The sequence below is a fragment of the Oncorhynchus clarkii genome, unplaced genomic scaffold (genome assembly GCF_045791955.1).
Source record: "Oncorhynchus clarkii lewisi isolate Uvic-CL-2024 unplaced genomic scaffold, UVic_Ocla_1.0 unplaced_contig_8351_pilon_pilon, whole genome shotgun sequence".
In the NCBI taxonomy this organism is placed as follows: Eukaryota; Metazoa; Chordata; class Actinopteri; order Salmoniformes; family Salmonidae; genus Oncorhynchus; species Oncorhynchus clarkii.
The window spans coordinates 3662-24093 of NW_027257935.1; the positions used below are offsets into that span (position 1 = coordinate 3662).

A 20432-nucleotide genomic window follows, 5' to 3' on the forward strand; every position below is an offset into this window, starting at 1 on the left:
TCCAGACAAGCTTGTTCCCTGAGACCCAGAGACTCTCTGAGCTCCTCTTCCAGACAAGCTTGTTCCCTGAGACCAGAGACTCTCTGAGCGTCTCTTCCAGACAAGCTTGTTGCCTGAGACCATTGACTCTCTGAGCTTATCTTCCAGACAAGCTTGTTCCCTGAGACCAGAGACCCAACTTTCACTGGGGGCCGTGGGATTTTATGATTGGAATGTGATACAAAAAAAGATAGCAACAGTGTGCTTTAGGGCCGGGCAGACGCCTCCAAGCGGTCGGGTTGGCTGTTTGGAGTGTTTATCCGACTGGAAAAATAATAATAATTATGTCACCCCCCCTCCCACTTCTAAAATCAAAGTTGCGGCCCTGAAACCACAGACTCTTGGACTCGTCTCATGATCAGTCCATGACACAGACACTCTGAGGCTTGAACGTTCCTCCTCTGTTCTCTGTCATATCTCACTTATTCTAATTTCTCTTTCTCTCTCTCTCTTTCTGTCCTCCCTGTTAGGTCTACCACAGATGCCTCCCTCCTCCAGGTCAGCCCCCACAGCAGAGCTCTGTCCCAGACCTTTGAGAACCTGCTAGATGATGCCACCTTCGGACTTATTACGGTACGACCTGCACACCCTAGTGTCCACCTTCCCCCTCACAACCTAGTGTCCTCCTGCCCCCTCACAACCTAGTGTACACCTGCCCCCTCACACCCTAGTGTCCACCTGCCCCCTCACAACCTAGTGTACACCTGCCCCCTCACAACCTAGTGTACACCTGCCCCTCACAACCTAGTGTACACCTGCCCCCTCACACCCTAGTGTACACCTTCCCCCCTCACACCCTAGTGTACACCTGCCCACTCACACCCTAGTGTACACCTGCCCACTCACACCCTAGTGTACACCTGCCCACTCACACCCTAGTGTACACCTGCCCCCTCACACCCTAGTGTTCACCTGCCCCCTCACACCCTAGTGTACACCTGCCCCCTCACAACCTAGTGTGCACCTGCCCCCTCACAACCTAGTGTCCACCTGCCCCCTCACACCCTAGTGTACACCTGCCCCCTCACACCCTAGTGTACACCTGCCCCCTCACACCCTAGTGTACACCTGCCTCCTCCCAGCCGGCCCCTGTACGGCCTCCTCCCAGCCGGCCCCTGTACGGCCTCCTCCCAGCCAGGCTCTGTACGGCCTCCTCCCAGCCGGCCCCTGTACGGCCTCCTCCCAGCCAGGCTCTGTACGGCCTCCTCCCAGCCAGGCTCTGTACGGCCTCCTCCCAGCCGGCCCCTGTACGGCCTCCTCCCAGCCGGCCCCTGTACGGCCTCCTCCCAGCCAGGCTCTGTACGGCCTCCTCCCAGCCAGGCTCTGTACGGCCTCCTCCCAGCCGGCCTCTGTACGGCCTCCTCCCAGCCGGCCTCTGTACGGCCTCCTCCCAGCCGGCCCCTGTACGACCTCCTCCCAGCCAGGCCCCTGTACGGCCTCCTCCCAGCCAGGCTCTGTACTGTCTCAGGGTTCACAGAACAACTCTGCTGTTATTGTAATGAGTTGGTTCTGAGCAGGGCAGGGACTTAATGAGAGCAGCACATTTGTTGGTTTGTTTTATGAGGACTCTCTGAAAGCCTGGGTAGTCCCAAATGGCACCCTATCCCCTTTATAGTCCATAGGGCTCTGGACTAAAGCAGTGCACTATATAGGGAATAGGGCTCTGGACTAAAGTAGTGCACTATATAGGGAATAGGGCTCTGGTCTAAAGTAGTGCACTATATAGGGAATAGGGCTCTGGTCTAAAGTAGTGCACTATATAGGGAATAGGGCTCTGGTCTAAAGTAGTGCACTATATAGGGAATAGGGCCCTGGTCTAAAGTAGTGCACTATATAGGGAATAGGGCCCTGGTCTAAAGTAGTGCACTATATAGGGAATAGGGCTCTGGTCTAAAGTAGTGCACTATATAGGGAATAGGGCTCTGGTCTAAAGTAGTGCACTATATAGGGAATAGGGCTCTGGTCTAAAGTAGTGCACTATATAGGGAATAGGGCTCTGGTCTAAAGTAGTGCACTATATAGGGAATAGGGCTCTGGTCTAAAGTAGTGTACTATATAGGGAATAGGGCTCTGGTCTAAAGTAGTGCACTATATAGGGAATAGGGCTCTGGTCTAAAGTAGTGCACTATATAGGGAATAGGGCTCTGGTCTAAAGTAGTGCACTATATAGGGAATAGGGCCCTGGTCTAAAGTAGTGCACTATATAGGGAATAGGGCCCTGGTCTAAAGTAGTGCACTATATAGGGAATAGGGCTCTGGTCTAAAGTAGTGCACTATATAGGGAATAGGGCTCTGGTCTAAAGTAGTGCACTATATAGGGAATAGGGCTCTGGTCTAAAGTAGTGCACTATATAGGGAATAGGGCTCTGGTCTAAAGTAGTGCACTATATAGGGAATAGGGCCCTGGTCTAAAGTAGTGCACTATATAGGGAATAGGGCCCTGGTCTAAAGTAGTGCACTATATAGGGAATAGGGCCCTGGTCTAAAGTAGTGCACTATATAGGGAATAGGGCCCTGGTCTAAAGTAGTGCACTATATAGGGAATAGGGCCCTGGTCTAAAGTAGTGCACTATATAGGTAGGGGGGGATGGGGGTTACAGGGGGGGGGGGGGGGGGGGGGGGCATGCTCTGAATAGGGGAGAACTGGGTAAGAAAGGGGGGGTACGTGCTCTGAATAGAGGAGAACTGGGTAATAAAGTGGGGGGGGGGGGGGGGAACATGCTCTGTATAGTGGAGAACTGGGTAATAAAGGGGGGGGGGGTACATGCTCTGAATAGGGGAGAACTGAGTAATAAAGGGGGGGGGGTGGTACATGCTCTGAATAGGGGAGTACTGGGTAATAAAGGGGGGGGGGGGGTACATGCTCTGAATAGGGGAGAACTGGGTAATAAAGGGGGGGGGGGGGGGGGTACATGCTCTGAATAGGGGAGAACTGGGTAATAAAGGGGGGGGGGTACATGCTCTGAATAGGGGAGAACTGGGTAATAAAGGGGGGGGGGGGGGGTGGTACATGCTCTGAATAGGGGAGTACTGGGTAATAAAGGGGGGGGGGGGGTACATGCTCTGAATAGGGGAGAACTGGGTAATAAAGGGGGGGGGGGGGGGGGGTACATGCTCTGAATAGGGGAGAACTGGGTAATAAAGGGGGGGGGGTACATGCTCTGAATAGGGGAGAACTGGGTAATAAAGGGGGGGGGGGGGGGGGGTGGTACATGCTCTGAATAGAGGAGAACTGGGTAATAAACTTTGTACTCCATCAGCACCAGGCTACATGGCCAGCGGACAGAGGGAATAGTTGGCAGGAGTTGTTTTTTAGGTCGCCTCGGGGTCTTTTAATTGCGTATCATTTATCTATTGTCCTTCTCGTTGACATTTTGACTCTGTTTGAAATAGAACCTCCGTCCAGGTCTCAGTGTTATCCTTTATAATAAAAAGTGGGCCGTGCCTCTGCTCCCTCCCAACCAACCGGGGGCATGTTTTTAACCGCGTCTGGTAATGCATTGTGGGCAGATAACAGGCCTAACTGTGGTGGTACATTTGTTTTAGATCCCGACTGTGTTATGGAATAGCAGCGACATCTCATAGACATTAGCTTGGCTGCCTGTCTGAGTGAGAGTACTGTACTCATTATCATTAAGGTTCAGGGTGCCTCCCTCCCGGCCCAGCCTCCTCTCTCCTGCTCTATATCAGTATTACAGGAGCCATTTAGTAGAGCAGGGATTGTGGAGGAGAAGCTAATGAGCCTTGACTTGCTAATAACATTGGGTGGCCTCTCTTCTCAAAAGGGGTTAACGCTGCTCGAGTATTGTTTTCTAATGTGACTCATAAAAAAATATCCAATTGCAAAGATGAATGAGCAACGTCTCAGCCGGCCGGTAACCAACATCAGGAGAAATAGATTGGCCTCTTTTCTGTCTTTGATTCCTGTGGTACTTTTTGTGGCGAGAGTAAAAAAAAAAACGTTTTAAGAGGCCTTGAAAAGCATTAGTTTTCTTGGTGATGTGATATAGTTGGCTTTTACTTCTTCGTAGTAAGAGTACGCAGTGTGGAGAGTTGAAAGTGTAAGAGTACGCAGTCTGGAGAGTTGAAAGTGTAAGAGTACGCAGTCTGGAGAGTTGAAAGTGTACGAGTACGCAGTCTGGACAGTTGAAAGTGTAAGAGTACACAGTCTGGAGAGTTGAAAGTGTAAGAGTACGCAGTCTGGACAGTTGAAAGTGTAAGAGTACGCAGTGTGGACAGTTGAAAGTGTAAGAGTACGCAGTCTGGACAGTTGAAAGTGTAAGAGTACGCAGTCTGGACAGTTGAAAGTGTACGAGTACGCAGTCTGGACAGTTGAAAGTGTACGAGTACGCAGTCTGGACAGTTGAAAGTGTACGAGTACGCAGTCTGGACAGTTGAAAGTGTAAGAGTACGCAGTGTGGAGAGTTGAAAGTGTTCCAGGCAGTGGGGGGCCGGGGGGGGGGGGGGCTACTAGGTTGGACGTCTGAGATGATGACCGATGCTGTTGTGCTTTTGAGATGCTTTCGCCCGTTGCTTTTGATGAAAATCTAAAGTTAAAATGTGCAGTAAGTCATCTGGCTGGGGGCTCTTCCTAATGGAACATTTCACACCTGTGATTAAGGTGAAAATAGCATGGCTAAAATAAGCTTGTGTCATCTTAGTGTTTATAATGAGACTGCAGCTAAACTACATCTGTCTGGTGCCACAGCGTTTACAATGACCTCCTTCATGACCCCTATCTTCCCTGTCATCCCTCTCCTCTCTCCTTCTCCCTCTCTCCTCCTGTCTCCTTCTCCCTCTCTCCTCCTCTCTCCTTCTCCCTCTCTCCTCCTCTCTCCTTCTCCCTCTCTCCTCCTCTCTCCTTCTCTCTCCTTCTCCCTCTCTACTCCTCTCTCCTTCTCCCTCTCTCCTCCTCTCTCCTTCTCTCTCCTTCTCTCTCCTTCTCTCTCCTCCTCTCTCGTCCCCGCAATATTTTTCCTTTTTCCTCTCCTCTCTCTCTCTCCCCTGTTCTGCTTTACTCCCTCTCTCCCCCAATCAACTCTCTCTCTCTCCCTCTCCTTCTCCCTCTCTCCTCTCTCTCTCTCCCCTGTTCCGCTTTACTCCCTCTCTCCCCCAATCAACTCTCTCTCCTCCCTCTCCTTCTCCCTCTCTCCTCTCTCTCTCTCCCCTGTTCTGCTTTACTCCCTCTCTCCCCCAATCAACTCTCTCTCCTCCCTCTCCTTCTCCCTCTCTCCTCTCTCTCTCTCCCCTGTTCTGCTTTACTCCCTCTCTCCCCCTCCTCCTCTCTCCCCCAATCAACTCTCTCTCCTCCCTCTCCTCCTCCAGAAGTTTTCTCAGGACCCAGTCACCACTACGCTGGGTGGTTTCTCCAAGGTGACCAACTACCTGTTTGATGCGTTCCGGGGTCCAGACACAGTGCTACTGAAGCAGAGGCCTGTTGGGGAGGTGGCTGACCTGCTGAATGAGGCCATACCTGGACTGGACATCAACCAGCTGGAGGAACCAGGCTTTGAGGTTATCACCAGGGTGAGGAACACACACACACAACTAGCTGGAGGAACCAGGCTTTGAGGTTATCACCAGGGTGAGGAACACACACACAACCAGCTGGAGGAACCAGGCTTTGAGGTTATCACCAGGGTGAGGAACACACACAACCAGCTGGAGGAACCAGGCTTTGAGGTTATCACCAGGGTGAGGAACACACACACACACAACCAGCTGGAGGAACCAGGCTTTGAGGTTATCACCAGGGTGAGGAACACACACACAACCAGCTGGAGGAACCAGGCTTTGAGGTTATCACCAGGGTGAGGAACACACACACACAACCAGCTGGAGGAACCAGGCTTTGAGGTTATCACCAGGGTGAGGAACACACACACACACAACCAGCTGGAGGAACCAGGCTTTGAGGTTATCACCAGGGTGAGGAACACACACACAACCAGCTGGAGGAACCAGGCTTTGAGGTTATCACCAGGGTGAGGAACACACACAACCAGCTGGAGGAACCAGGCTTTGAGGTTATCACCAGGGTGAGGAACACACACACAACCAGCTGGAGGAACCAGGTTTTGAGGTTATCACCAGGGTGAGGAACACACACACACAACCAGCTGGAGGAACCAGGCTTTGAGGTTATCACCAGGGTGAGGAACACACACACACACAACCAGCTGGAGGAACCAGGCTTTGAGGTTATCACCAGGGTGAGGAACACACACACACAACCAGCTGGATGAACCAGGCTTTGATGTTATCACCAGGGTGAGGAACACACACACACACAACCAGCTGGAGGAACCAGGCTTTGAGGTTATCACCAGGGTGAGGAACACACACACAACCAGCTGGAGGAACCAGGCTTTGAGGTTATCACCAGGGTGAGGAACACACACACAACCAGCTGGAGGAACCAGGCTTTGAGGTTATCACCAGGGTGAGGAACACACACAACCAGCTGGAGGAACCAGGCTTTGAGGTTATCACCAGGGTGAGGAACACACACACACACAACCAGCTGGAGGAACCAGGCTTTGAGGTTATCACCAGGGTGAGGAACACACACACAACCAGCTGGAGGAACCAGGCTTTGAGGTTATCACCAGGGTGAGGAACACACACACACAACCAGCTGGAGGAACCAGGCTTTGAGGTTATCACCAGGGTGAGGAACACACACACACACAACCAGCTGGAGGAACCAGGCTTTGAGGTTATCACCAGGGTGAGGAACACACACACACAACTAGCTGGAGGAACCAGGCTTTGATGTTATCACCAGGGTGAGGAACACACACACACACAACCAGCTGGAGGAACCAGGCTTTGAGGTTATCACCAGGGTGAGGAACACACACACAACTAGCTGGAGGAACCAGGCTTTGAGGTTATCACCAGGGTGAGGAACACACACACATCCAGCTGGAGGAACCAGGCTTTGAGGTTATCACCAGGGTGAGGAACACACACACACAACCAGCTGGAGGAACCAGGCTTTGAGGTTATCACCAGGGTGAGGAACACACACACACAACCAGCTGGAGGAACCAGGCTTTGAGGTTATCATCAGGGTGAGGAACACACACACACAACCAGCTGGAGGAACCAGGCTTTGAGATTATCACCAGGGTGAGGAACACACACACACAACCAGCTGGAGGAACCAGGCTTTGAGGTTATCACCAGGGTGAGGAACACACACACACAACCAGCTGGAGGAACCAGGCTTTGAGGTTATCACCAGGGTGAGGAACACACACACAACCAGCTGGAGGAACCAGGCTTTGAGGTTATCACCAGGGTGAGGAACACACACACAACCAGCTGGAGGAACCAGGCTTTGAGGTTATCACCAGGGTGAGGAACACACACACAACCAGCTGGAGGAACCAGGCTTTGAGGTTATCACCAGGGTGAGGAACACACACACACAACCAGCTGGAGGAACCAGGCTTTGAGGTTATCACCAGGGTGAGGAACACACACACAACCAGCTGGAGGAACCAGGCTTTGAGGTTATCACCAGGGTGAGTCAGAGTAGACACTGGGAATGAACGCACATACTCACACACACTCACTCTGGAACTTAAAAATGGCGCCGGAAGTAATGGCAGCAGTTTTACTTGCGCCCAACCAATTGTGCCATTATGTGGTTTTTTTCTCACGTTATTTGTAACTTATTTTGTACATGATGTTTCTGCAACTGTATCTTACGGCAAAAAAAGATCTTCTGGATATCAGGACAGAGATCACTCACCTCGGATTAGACAAAGAGCTTCTGGATATCAGGACAGCGATCACTCACCTCGGATTAGACAAAGAGCTTCTGGATATCAGGACAGCGATCACTCACCTCGGATTAGACAAAGAGCTTCTGGATATCAGGACAGCGATCACTCACCTCGGATTAGACAAAGAGCTTCTGGATATCAGGACAGAGATCACTCACCTCGGATTAGACAAAGAGCTTCTGGATATCAGGACAGAGATCACTCACCTCGGATTAGACAAAGAGCTTCTGGATATCAGGACAGAGATCACTCACCTCGGATTAGACAAAGAGCTTCTGGATATCAGGACAGCGATCACTCACCTCGGATTAGACAAAGAGCTTCTGGATATCAGGACAGCGATCACTCACCTCGGATTAGACAAAGAGCTTCTGGATATCAGGACAGTTATCACTCACCTCGGATTAGACAAAGAGCTTCTGGATATCAGGACAGTTATCACTCACCTCGGATTAGACAAAGAGCTTCTGGATATCAGGACAGAGATCACTCACCACGGATTAGACAAAGAGCTTCTGGATATCAGGACAGTTATCACTCACCTCGGATTAGACAAAGAGCTTCTGGATATCAGGACAGTTATCACTCACCTCGGATTAGACAAAGAGCTTCTGGATATCAGGACAGCGATCACTCACCTCGGATTAGACAAAGAGCTTCTGGATATCAGGACAGCGATCACTCACCTCGGATTAGACAAAGATTTTTTTTCTTTAACAAGCAGATGCAACAGGACGTTCTCCGAACACCCGACAAGGCCAACATCCCCGTTATTTGCAAGAGGAAGAGACGCAGGTACAGAGGACACAGAGCAGGATGCCTTGTGAGGATCCGCAGAAGGTGCGTGGGAAAGCTGCCATTACCGTAAATATTACTCGCCAACGGGCAATCATTGGACAATAAATTAGGCGAGGTACGATCACGAATATCCTACCAACGGGACATCAAAAACTGTGATATCCTATGTTTCACGGAATCGTGACTGAATGACGACATGGATATTCAGCTAGCGGGATATACTCTGCACCGGCAAGTTAGAACAGCACACTCTGGTAAAACGAGGGGGGGTGTCTGTGCGTATTTGTAAACAGCTGGTGCACAAAATCTAAGGACGTCTCTAGATTTTGCTCGCCTGAAGTAGAGTATATTGTGATAAATTGCAGGCCACACTACTTGCCTAGAGAGGTTTAAAGCTATAGTTTTCGTGGCTGTTTATTTACCACCACAGACAGATGCTGGCACTAAGACCGCACTCAGTCAGCTGTATAAGGAAATAAGTAAACAGGAAACCCCTCACCCAGAGGCGGCACTCCTAGTGGCCGGAGACTTTAATGCAGGGAAACTTAAATCAGTTCTACCAAATCTCTATCAACATGTTAAATGTGCAACCAGAGGGAGAAAAAAAATTCTAGATCACCTGTACTCCACACACAGAGACACGTACAAAGCTCTCCCTCGCCCTCTATTTGGTAAATCCGACCACAACTCTATCCTCCTGATTCCTGCTTACAAGCAGAAATTAAAGCAGGAAACACCAGTGACTCGGTCTATAAAAAAAGTGGTCAGATGAAGCAGATGCTGAACTACAGGACTGTTTTGCAGCACAGACTGGAATATGTTCCCGGGATTCCTCCCATGGCATTGAGGAATACACCACATCAGTCACCGGCTTTATCAATAAGTGCATTGAGGACGTCGTCCCCACAGTGACTGAACGTACATACCACAACCAGAAGCCATGGACTACAGGTAACATTCGCACTGAGCTGAAGGGTAGAGCTGCCGCTTTCAAGGTGTGGGACTCTTAACCCGGAAGCTTATAAGAAATCCCGCTATGCCCTGTGACGAACCATCAAATAGGCAAAGCGTCAATACAGTCTTGGAGATAAAGACAGACTTAGGAAACACATACAGGCGATCAGATCTGACCGTGTTTAACGTCTCCAGAACCACATCAATATGACATACTGTAGCAATCTTGTGAGATGTGAAGCACGGCTGCTTACTGCCTAGTGCCCACCTGTCTGACTGGCTAGATGGGACTCTCAGCCAGGACCCGAGCATTCTGGCTAGATGGGACTTTCAGCCAGGACCTGAGCAGACTGGCTAGATGGGACTCTCAGCCAGGACCCGAGCAGACTGGCTAGATGGGACTCCCAGCCAGGACCCGAGCAGACTGGCTAGATGGGACTCTCAGCCAGGACCCGAGCAGACTGGCTAGATGGGACTCTCAGCCAGGACCCGAGCAGACTGGCTAGATGGAACTCTCAGCCAGGACCCGAGCAGACTGGCTAGATGGAACTCTCAGCCAGGACCCGAGCAGACTGGCTAGATGGAACTCTCAGCCAGGACCCGAGCAGACTGGCTAGATGGAACTCTCAGCCAGGACCCGAGCAGACTGGCTAGATGGAACTATCAGACATAAGTTCCCTTTTTCCTCACGCAGACACAGCTCTACCGTCTGTCTCCATTAAACCAGGAGGTTGTGGTAACAGCCACCCAGTTCCTCTCTAATTGCCTCTCTGTTTTAATTAGAAGTGACCCTCTGCTCTCAGCGTTGCCAAGGCAACCCGCGCTGCTAGCTTGCCTCCTCTCCTCTCCACAGGTGTGGTTGAGTGTGATGTTGGATGACATGTGCTTTGCTAAACATAGGAATAGTCACCCCACACAACCCACTCAGTGGAATGGCACCTAGAGTGGAACGGCAAAGTCACACTCGCTGTGCTTCTCAGAAACAGCTGGAAATGAGAAATCCACTTAAATGTTGTTTGAACTTTGTCCTATAAACCTACTGAGAAACAGAGTGTGGGGACGTCGGTAGGTCTGTGGGACAGTGTGGGGACATCGGTAGGTCTGTGGGACAGAGTGTGGGGACATCGGTAGGTCTGTGGGACAGAGTGTGGGGACATCGGTAGGTCTGTGGGACAGCGTGTGGGGGGACATCGGTAGGTCTGTGGGACAGAGTGGGGGGACATCGGTAGGTCTGTGGGACAGAGTGTGGGGGGACATCGGTAGGTCTGTGGGACAGAGTGTGTGGGGACATCGGTAGGTCTGTGGGACAGAGTGTGGGGGGACATCGGTAGGTCTGTGGGACAGAGTGTGGGGGGGACATCGGTAGGTCTGTGGGACAGAGTGTGGGGGGACATCGGTAGGTCTGTGGGACAGAGTGTGGGGGGACATCGGTAGGTCTGTGGGACAGAGTGTGGGGGGACATCGGTAGGTCTGTGGGACAGAGTGTGGGGGGACATCGGTAGGTCTGTGGGACAGAGTGTGGGGGGACATCGGTAGGTCTGTGGGACAGAGTGTGGGGGGACATCGGTAGGTCTGTGGGACAGAGTGTGGGGGGACATCGGTAGGTCTGTGGGACAGAGTGTGGGGACATCGGTAGGTCTGTGGGACAGAGTGTGGGGACGTCGGTAGGTCTGTGGGACAGAGTGTGGGGACGTCGGTAGGTCTGTGGGACAGAGTGTGGGGGGGACGTCGGTAGGTCTGTGGGACAGAGTGTGGGGGGGACGTCGGTAGGTCTGTGGGACAGAGTGTGGGGGGGACGTCGGTCTGTGGGATAGAGTGGGGGGGGACGTCGGTAGGTCTGTGGGATAGAGTGTGGTGGGGGGAAGCAGCAGGTAGGGTTAGGGGGAGGCAGCAGGTAGGGTTAGGGGGAGGCAGCAGGTAGGGTTAGGGGGAGGCAGGTAGGGTTAGGGGGAGGCAGGTAGGATTAGGGGGAGGCAGCAGGTAGGGTTAGGGGGAGGCGGCGGGTAGGGTTAGGGGGAGGCGGCGGGTAGGGTTAGGGGGAGGCGGCGGGTAGGGTTAGGGGGAGGCGGCGGGTAGGGTTAGGGGGAGGCAGGTAGGGTTAGGGGGAGGCAGGTAGGGTTAGGGGGAGGCGGCGGGTAGGGTTAGGGGGAGGCGGCGGGTAGGGTTAGGGGGAGGCGGCGGGTAGGGTTAGGGGGAGGCGGCGGGTAGGGTTAGGGGGAGGCAGGTAGCCTTGCGGTTAAGAGCGTTGCACCAGTAACAGAAAGGTCTCTAGTTCGAATCCTCGAGCCGGCAAGGTGGACAAATCTGCCGTTCTGTCGTTGAGCAGGGCAGTTACCCTCAACAACAACTGCTCCCCAGGCAGCGACGATGTGGATTAAGTCGTCAACTGACTAGGTCTCCCCTTTCAACATCAGGACTGTTGTCCTCAACTGACTTGGTCTCCCCTTTCAACATCAGGACTGTTGTCCTCAACTGACTAGGTCTCCCCTTTCAACATCAGGACTGTTGTCCTCAACTGACTAGGTCTCCCCTTTCAACATCAGGACTGTTGTCCTCAACTGACTAGGTCTCCCCTTTCAACATCAGGACTGTTGTCCTCAACTGACTAGGTCTCCCCTTTCAACATCAGGACTGTTGTCCTCAACTGACTAGGTCTCCCCTTTCAACATCAGGACTGTTTACCTCAACTGACTAGGTCTCCCCTTTCAACATCAGGACTGTTGTCCTCAACTGACTAGGTCTCCCCTTTCAACATCAGGACTGTTTACCTCAACTGACTAGGTCTCCCCTTTCAACATCAGGACTGTTGTCCTCAACTGACTACGTATCCCCTATCCCATTTAGCAGATGCTTTTATCAGGTACAGACGTGTGCATAAATGTAACATATGGGAGGCTCCAGTGAAAATCTAACCAAGGACCCTTGGCATTGCAAACGCCATATGCTCTCAATCTACTTGGTTTAAATAAAGGTTTATACATTATTTAAATAGATCTGTGGTGAGTAAATAGTAAATAAATTAGACCTCTTTCTCTCGCTCTCTCTCTCTCTCTCACACACACACACACACACACACACACACTTCGATTGGCTGATGATGCAGAGTGTAACCTCTGAGGAATGCAACGCACGCCAGATTTTTTAATTAGATTTTGATTACATGAACCTCCTGGCTGGCCACTTTATTACCTTGTGGAAATCATTAGAAAAGAGGGAGAAAGATCAATAGTGTAAATATGCTACTTTACCTGTTTTTAAAACAACCTCTGTATAAAGAGCCACACTATACGAAGGTGATCAGATATGCAGCTTTGAAGGTCCCCAAGAACACCGTGGCCTTCATCATTATTAAATGGAGGTAGTTTGGAACCACCAGGGGCTGGTCGCCCGGCCAAACTGAGCAAATCGGGGAGAAGGGCCTTGGTCAGGGAGGTGACCAAGAACCCGATGGTCACTCTGACAGAGCTCCACAGTTCCAGAAGAACAACCATCTCTGCAGCTCTCCACCAATCAGGCCTTTATGGTAGAGTGGTCAGACGGAAGCCACTCCTCAGTAAAAGGGACATGACAGCCCGCTTGGAGTTTGCCAAAAGGTACCTAAAGGACTCTGACCATGAGGAACCAGATTTTCTGGTCTGATGAAACCAAGATTGAACTCTTTGGCCTGAATGCCAAGCGTCACGTCTGGAGGAAACCTGGCACCATCCCTACGGTGAAGCATAGTGGTGGCAGCATCAAGCTGTGGGGATGTTTTTCAGAGGCAGGGACTGGGAGACTAGTCAGGATCAAGGGAAAGATGAACGGACCACAGAGATCCTACAGAGAGATCCTTGATGAAACCTGCTCCAGAGCACTCAGGACCTCAGACGGTGGCGAAGGTTCACCTTCCAACAGGACAACCCATAAGCACACAGCCAAGACAATGCAGGAGTGTCTTTGGGACAAGTCTCTGAATGTCTGAGTGGCCCAGCCAGAGCCCAGACGTCTCTGGAGAGACCTGAAAATATCTGTGCAGCTCCCCATCCAACCTGACAGAGCTTGAGAGGATCTGCAGAGAAGAATGGGAGAAACTCCCCAAATACAGGTGTGCCAAGCTTGTAGCATCATAACCAAGAAGACTGAAGTCTGTAATCGCTGACAAAGATGCTTCAACAAAGTACTGAGTAAAGGGTCTGAATACTTATGGTAATGTGAAATGTCAGTGTTTTATTTTGTATCATATTTTTTTCAAAAAATGTTAACTTGTTTTTGCTTTGTCATTATGGGGTGTTGTGTATAGCTTGATGAGGGGGATTAAATGATATAATCCATTTTAGAATAAGGCTGTAATGTAACAACATGCGGATAAAGTCGAGGGGTCTGAGTACTATCTGAATACACTGAATGGAGAAGCTTCGTGGGACTCTCTCTTGTTCTGTTTATACAACCCACACCTTCAGAAAAATATTTCACTGATGTGAGAAAAGTTCTTCCTAAATCTCTTTCTAGTTATTTTCCAATGAAGGCGTAACAAAATAGCGCTGTCTTGTGTATTGGCTGGCTGGATGTTGGGTAGTTATGGTGCTGCACGCACGCACACACACACACACACACACACATCCCTGCTTATCACAAAGCTCATGAATTATTGACTCCTATTTACAGTCCATCCTTCTCCCCCCCCCTTATCAGCCCTGTCCCCATGGAAACAGTTCTCCGCTTCGTAGCTTAGGCTTTAGTTAGTCTGTCTTTCTGGCTGAATCCTCTTCTTCTATCTCTCTGAGCAGAACTGTTCAATTGACTTAAGTGTCTGAAATGAGGACAGAATGTAGTCGCTACGGTATTGTACCAGGTTGTTGGCCTGGCAAACCAAACGTCACACAGCTGTCAATTGGACGTGTGTGTAGGCTAGTACTGGACACAGAGTTAGAAATGACACACACACATTAGACATAGTATTTTAAATGATTTCCATTTTAAAACGGACACAACGTAACCAGTGGTCCAGCCAGAGCTTGGTGTTTTGTTGGATTTCAATGGGGTCGTGACCCTCATGAGTTGGACTTGACACCTCTCTCTCCCTCTCTCTCTCTCTCTCTCTCTCTCTCTCTCTCTCTCTCTCTCTCTCTCTCTCTCTCTCTCTCTCTCTCTCTCTCTCTCTCTCTCTCTCTCTCTCTCTCCCTCTCTCCCTCTCTCCCTCTCTCCCTCCCTCCCCTTTATTGGCAGGGGAAACATTGCCAAAGCAAGTGAAATAGATATTAAACAATTTACAGTAAACATATGTCTATATACAGTGTTGTAATGATGTGCAGATAGTTTAAATAAGCATAAATATGGGTTGTATTTACAATGGTGTCTGTTCTTCACTGGTTGCCCTTTTCTCGTGGCAACAGGTCACAAATCTTGCTGCTGTGATGTCACACTGGTATTTCACCCAGTAGATATGGGAGTTTATCAAAAGTGGATTTGTGTGATCTGAGGGAAATATGTGTCTCTACTATGGTCATACATTTGGCAGGAAGTGTGGTTAGGAAGTGCAGCTCAGTTTCCACCTCATTTTCTACAACTGTGTACTCACTGTTTTTAGGGCAAAATGGCATTCTAGTTTGCTCTGTTTTTTTGTTAATTACTTAACACATTGAAAATAATTATCTTTTTGTTATCTCATGATTTGGTTGGGTTCTAGTTGTGTTGCTGTCCTGGGGCTCTGTAGGGTGTGTTTGTGTGTGTGAACAGGGCCCCAGGACCAGCTTGTTTTCTCATGATTTGGTTGGGTTCTAGTTGTGTTGCTGTCCTGGGGCTCTGTGGGGTCTGTGTGTGAACAGGGCCCCAGGACCAGCTTGTTTTCTCATGATTTGGTTGGGTTCTAGTTGTGTTGCTGTCCTGGGGCTCTGTGGGGTCTGTGTGTGAACAGGGCCCCAGGACCAGCTTGTTTTCTCATGATTTGGTTGGGTTCTAGTTGTGTTGCTGTCCTGGGGCTCTGTGGGGTCTGTGTGTGAACAGGGCCCCAGGACCAGCTTGTTTTCTCATGATTTGGTTGGGTTCTAGTTGTGTTGCTGTCCTGGGGCTCTGTGGGGTCTGTGTGTGAACAGGGCCCCAGGACCAGCTTGTTTTCTCATGATTTGGTTGGGTTCTAGTTGTGTTGCTGTCCTGGGGCTCTGTGGGGTCTGTGTGTGAACAGGGCCCCAGGACCAGCTTGTTTTCTCATGATTTGGTTGGGTTCTAGTTGTGTTGCTGTCCTGGGGCTCTGTGGGGTCTGTGTGTGAACAGGGCCCCAGGACCAGCTTGTTTTCTCATGATTTGGTTGGGTTCTAATTGTGTTGCTGTCCTGGGGCTCTGTGGGGTCTGTGTGTGAACAGGGCCCCAGGACCAGCTTGTTTTCTCATGATTTGGTTGGGTTCTAGTTGTGTTGCTGTCCTGGGGCTCTGTGGGGTCTGTGTGTGAACAGGGCCCCAGGACCAGCTTGTTTTCTCATGATTTGGTTGGGGTCTAGTTGTGTTGCTGTCCTGGGGCTCTGTGGGGTCTGTGTGTGAACAGGGCCCCAGGACCAGCTTGTTTTCTCATGATTTGGTTGGGTTCTAGTTGTGTTGCTGTCCTGGGGCTCTGTGGGGTCTGTGTGTGAACAGGGCCCCAGGACCAGCTTGTTTTCTCATGATTTGGTTGGGTTCTAGTTGTGTTGCTGTCCTGGGGCTCTGTGGGGTCTGTGTGTGAACAGGGCCCCAGGACCAGCTTGTTTTCTCATGATTTGGTTGGGTTCTAGTTGTGTTGCTGTCCTGGGGCTCTGTGGGGTCTGTGTGTGAACAGGGCCCCAGGACCAGCTTGTTTTCTCATGATTTGGTTGGGTTCTAGTTGTGTTGCTGTCCTGGGGCTCTGTGGGGTCTGTGTGTGAACAGGGCCCCAGGACCAGCTTGTTTTCTCATGATTTGGTTGGGTTCTAGTTGTGTTGCTGTCCTGGGGCTCTGTGGGGTCTGTGTGTGAACAGGGCCCCAGGACCAGCTTGTTATCTCATGATTTGGTTGGGTTCTAGTTGTGTTGCTGTCCTGGGGCTCTGTGGGGTCTGTGTGTGAACAGGGCCCCAGGACCAGCTTGTTTTCTCATGATTTGGTTGGGTTCTAGTTGTGTTGCTGTCCTGGGGCTCTGTGGGGTCTGTGTGTGAACAGGGCCCCAGGACCAGCTTGTTTTCTCATGATTTGGTTGGGGTCTAGTTGTGTTGCTGTCCTGGGGCTCTGTGGGGTCTGTGTGTGAACAGGGCCCCAGGACCAGCTTGTTTTCTCATGATTTGGTTGGGTTCTAGTTGTGTTGCTGTCCTGGGGCTCTGTGGGGTCTGTGTGTGAACAGGGCCCCAGGACCAGCTTGTTTTCTCATGATTTGGTTGGGTTCTAGTTGTGTTGCTGTCCTGGGGCTCTGTGGGGTCTGTGTGTGAACAGGGCCCCAGGACCAGCTTGTTTTCTCATGATTTGGTTGGGTTCTAGTTGTGTTGCTGTCCTGGGGCTCTGTGGGGTCTGTGTGTGAACAGGGCCCCAGGACCAGCTTGTTTTCTCATGATTTGGTTGGGTTCTAATTGTGTTGCTGTCCTGGGGCTCTGTGGGGTCTGTGTGTGAACAGGGCCCCAGGACCAGCTTGTTTTCTCATGATTTGGTTGGGTTCTAGTTGTGTTGCTGTCCTGGGGCTCTGTGGGGTCTGTGTGTGAACAGGGCCCCAGGACCAGCTTGTTTTCTCATGATTTGGTTGGGGTCTAGTTGTGTTGCTGTCCTGGGGCTCTGTGGGGTCTGTGTGTGAACAGGGCCCCAGGACCAGCTTGTTTTCTCATGATTTGGTTGGGTTCTAGTTGTGTTGCTGTCCTGGGGCTCTGTGGGGTCTGTGTGTGAACAGGGCCCCAGGACCAGCTTGTTTTCTCATGATTTGGTTGGGTTCTAGTTGTGTTGCTGTCCTGGGGCTCTGTGGGGTCTGTGTGTGAACAGGGCCCCAGGACCAGCTTGTTTTCTCATGATTTGGTTGGGTTCTAGTTGTGTTGCTGTCCTGGGGCTCTGTGGGGTCTGTGTGTGAACAGGGCCCCAGGACCAGCTTGTTTTCTCATGATTTGGTTGGGTTCTAGTTGTGTTGCTGTCCTGGGGCTCTGTGGGGTCTGTGTGTGAACAGGGCCCCAGGACCAGCTTGTTTTCTCATGATTTGGTTGGGTTCTAGTTGTGTTGCTGTCCTGGGGCTCTGTGGGGTCTGTGTGTGAACAGGGCCCCAGGACCAGCTTGTTATCTCATGATTTGGTTGGGTTCTAGTTGTGTTGCTGTCCTGGGGCTCTGTGGGGTCTGTGTGTGAACAGGGCCCCAGGACCAGCTTGTTTTCTCATGATTTGGTTGGGTTCTAGTTGTGTTGCTGTCCTGGGGCTCTGTGGGGTCTGTGTGTGAACAGGGCCCCAGGACCAGCTTGTTTTCTCATGATTTGGTTGGGTTCTAGTTGTGTTGCTGTCCTGGGGCTCTGTGGGGTCTGTGTGTGAACAGGGCCCCAGGACCAGCTTGTTTTCTCATGATTTGGTTGGGTTCTAGTTGTGTTGCTGTCCTGGGGCTCTGTGGGGTCTGTGTGTGAACAGGGCCCCAGGACCAGCTTGTTTTCTCATGATTTGGTTGGGTTCTAATTGTGTTGCTGTCCTGGGGCTCTGTGGGGTCTGTGTGTGAACAGGGCCCCAGGACCAGCTTGTTTTCTCATGATTTGGTTGGGTTCTAGTTGTGTTGCTGTCCTGGGGCTCTGTGGGGTCTGTGTGTGAACAGGGCCCCAGGACCAGCTTGTTTTCTCATGATTTGGTTGGGTTCTAATTGTGTTGCTGTCCTGGGGCTCTGTGGGGTCTGTGTGTGAACAGGGCCCCAGGACCAGCTTGTTTTCTCATGATTTGGTTGGGTTCTAATTGTGTTGCTGTCCTGGGGCTCTGTGGGGTCTGTGTGTGAACAGGGCCCCAGGACCAGCTTGTTTTCTCATGATTTGGTTGGGTTCTAGTTGTGTTGCTGTCCTGGGGCTCTGTGGGGTCTGTGTGTGAACAGGGCCCCAGGACCAGCTTGTTTTCTCATGATTTGGTTGGGTTCTAATTGTGTTGCTGTCCTGGGGCTCTGTGGGGTCTGTGTGTGAACAGGGCCCCAGGACCAGCTTGTTTTCTCATGATTTGGTTGGGTTCTAGTTGTGTTGCTGTCCTGGGGCTCTGTGGGGTCTGTGTGTGAACAGGGCCCCAGGACCAGCTTGTTTTCTCATGATTTGGTTGGGTTCTAATTGTGTTGCTGTCCTGGGGCTCTGTGGGGTCTGTGTGTGAACAGGGCCCCAGGACCAGCTTGTTTTCTCATGATTTGGTTGGGTTCTAGTTGTGTTGCTGTCCTGGGGCTCTGTGGGGTCTGTGTGTGAACAGAGCCCCAGGACCAGCTTGTTTTCTCATGATTTGGTTGGGTTCTAATTGTGTTGCTGTCCTGGGGCTCTGTGGGGTCTGTGTGTGAACAGGGCCCCAGGACCAGCTTGTTATCTCATGATTTGGTTGGGTTCTAGTTGTGTTGCTGTCCTGGGGCTCTGTGGGGTCTGTGTGTGAACAGGGCCCCAGGACCAGCTTGTTTTCTCATGATTTGGTTGGGTTCTAGTTGTGTTGCTGTCCTGGGGCTCTGTGGGGTCTGTGTGTGAACAGGGCCCCAGGACCAGCTTGTTTTCTCATGATTTGGTTGGGTTCTAGTTGTGTTGCTGTCCTGGGGCTCTGTGGGGTCTGTGTGTGAACAGGGCCCCAGGACCAGCTTGTTTTCTCATGATTTGGTTGGGTTCTAATTGTGTTGCTGTCCTGGGGCTCTGTGGGGTCTGTGTGTGAACAGGGCCCCAGGACCAGCTTGTTTTCTCATGATTTGGTTGGGTTCTAGTTGTGTTGCTGTCCTGGGGCTCTGTGGGGTCTGTGTGTGAACAGGGCCCCAGGACCAGCTTGTTTTCTCATGATTTGGTTGGGTTCTAATTGTGTTGCTGTCCTGGGGCTCTGTGGGGTCTGTGTGTGAACAGGGCCCCAGGACCAGCTTGTTTTCTCATGATTTGGTTGGGTTCTAGTTGTGTTGCTGTCCTGGGGCTCTGTGGGGTCTGTGTGTGAACAGGGCCCCAGGACCAGCTTGTTTTCTCATGATTTGGTTGGGTTCTAATTGTGTTGCTGTCCTGGGGCTCTGTGGGGTCTGTGTGTGAACAGGGCCCCAGGACCAGCTTGTTTTCTCATGATTTGGTTGGGTTCTAGTTGTGTTGCTGTCCTGGGGCTCTGTGGGGTCTGTGTGTGAACAGGGCCCCAGGACCAGCTTGTTTTCTCATGATTTGGTTGGGTTCTAATTGTGTTGCTGTCCTGGGGCTCTGTGGGGTCTGTGTGTGAACAGGGCCCCAGGACCAGCTTGTTTTCTCATGATTTGGTTGGGTTCTAGTTGTGTTGCTGTCCTGGGGCTCTGTGGGGTCTGTGTGTGAACAGGGCCCCAGGACCAGCTTGTTTTCTCATGATTTGGTTGGGTTCTAGTTGTGTTGCTGTCCTGGGGCTCTGTGGGGTCTGTGTGTGAACAGGGCCCCAGGACCAGCTTGTTTTCTCATGATTTGGTTGGGTTCTAATTGTGTTGCTGTCCTGGGGCTCTGTGGGGTCTGTGTGTGAACAGGGCCCCAGGACCAGCTTGTTTTCTCATGATTTGGTTGGGTTCTAATTGTGTTGCTGTCCTGGGGCTCTGTGGGGTCTGTGTGTGAACAGGGCCCCAGGACCAGCTTGTTTTCTCATGATTTGGTTGGGTTCTAGTTGTGTTGCTGTCCTGGGGCTCTGTGGGGTCTGTGTGTGAACAGGGCCCCAGGACCAGCTTGTTTTCTCATGATTTGGTTGGGTTCTAATTGTGTTGCTGT

At 51.3% G+C, this 20432-nt stretch overlaps 1 protein-coding gene across 1 annotated transcript in view; it reads left to right on the plus strand.

The window, feature by feature from the left end:
• Window positions 1-509: 509 nt before the first annotated feature.
• The window catches only part of LOC139393723 (TBC1 domain family member 15-like), a gene marked incomplete at its 5' end in the record, with an annotated part of 51914 nt that continues 31991 nt past the window's right edge, over window positions 510-20432 (plus strand). Inside the window, 2 exon segments of the mRNA XM_071142076.1 lie at window positions 510-612; window positions 5365-5565. Coding sequence (XP_070998177.1) covers window positions 510-612; window positions 5365-5565 — 304 coding nt within the window.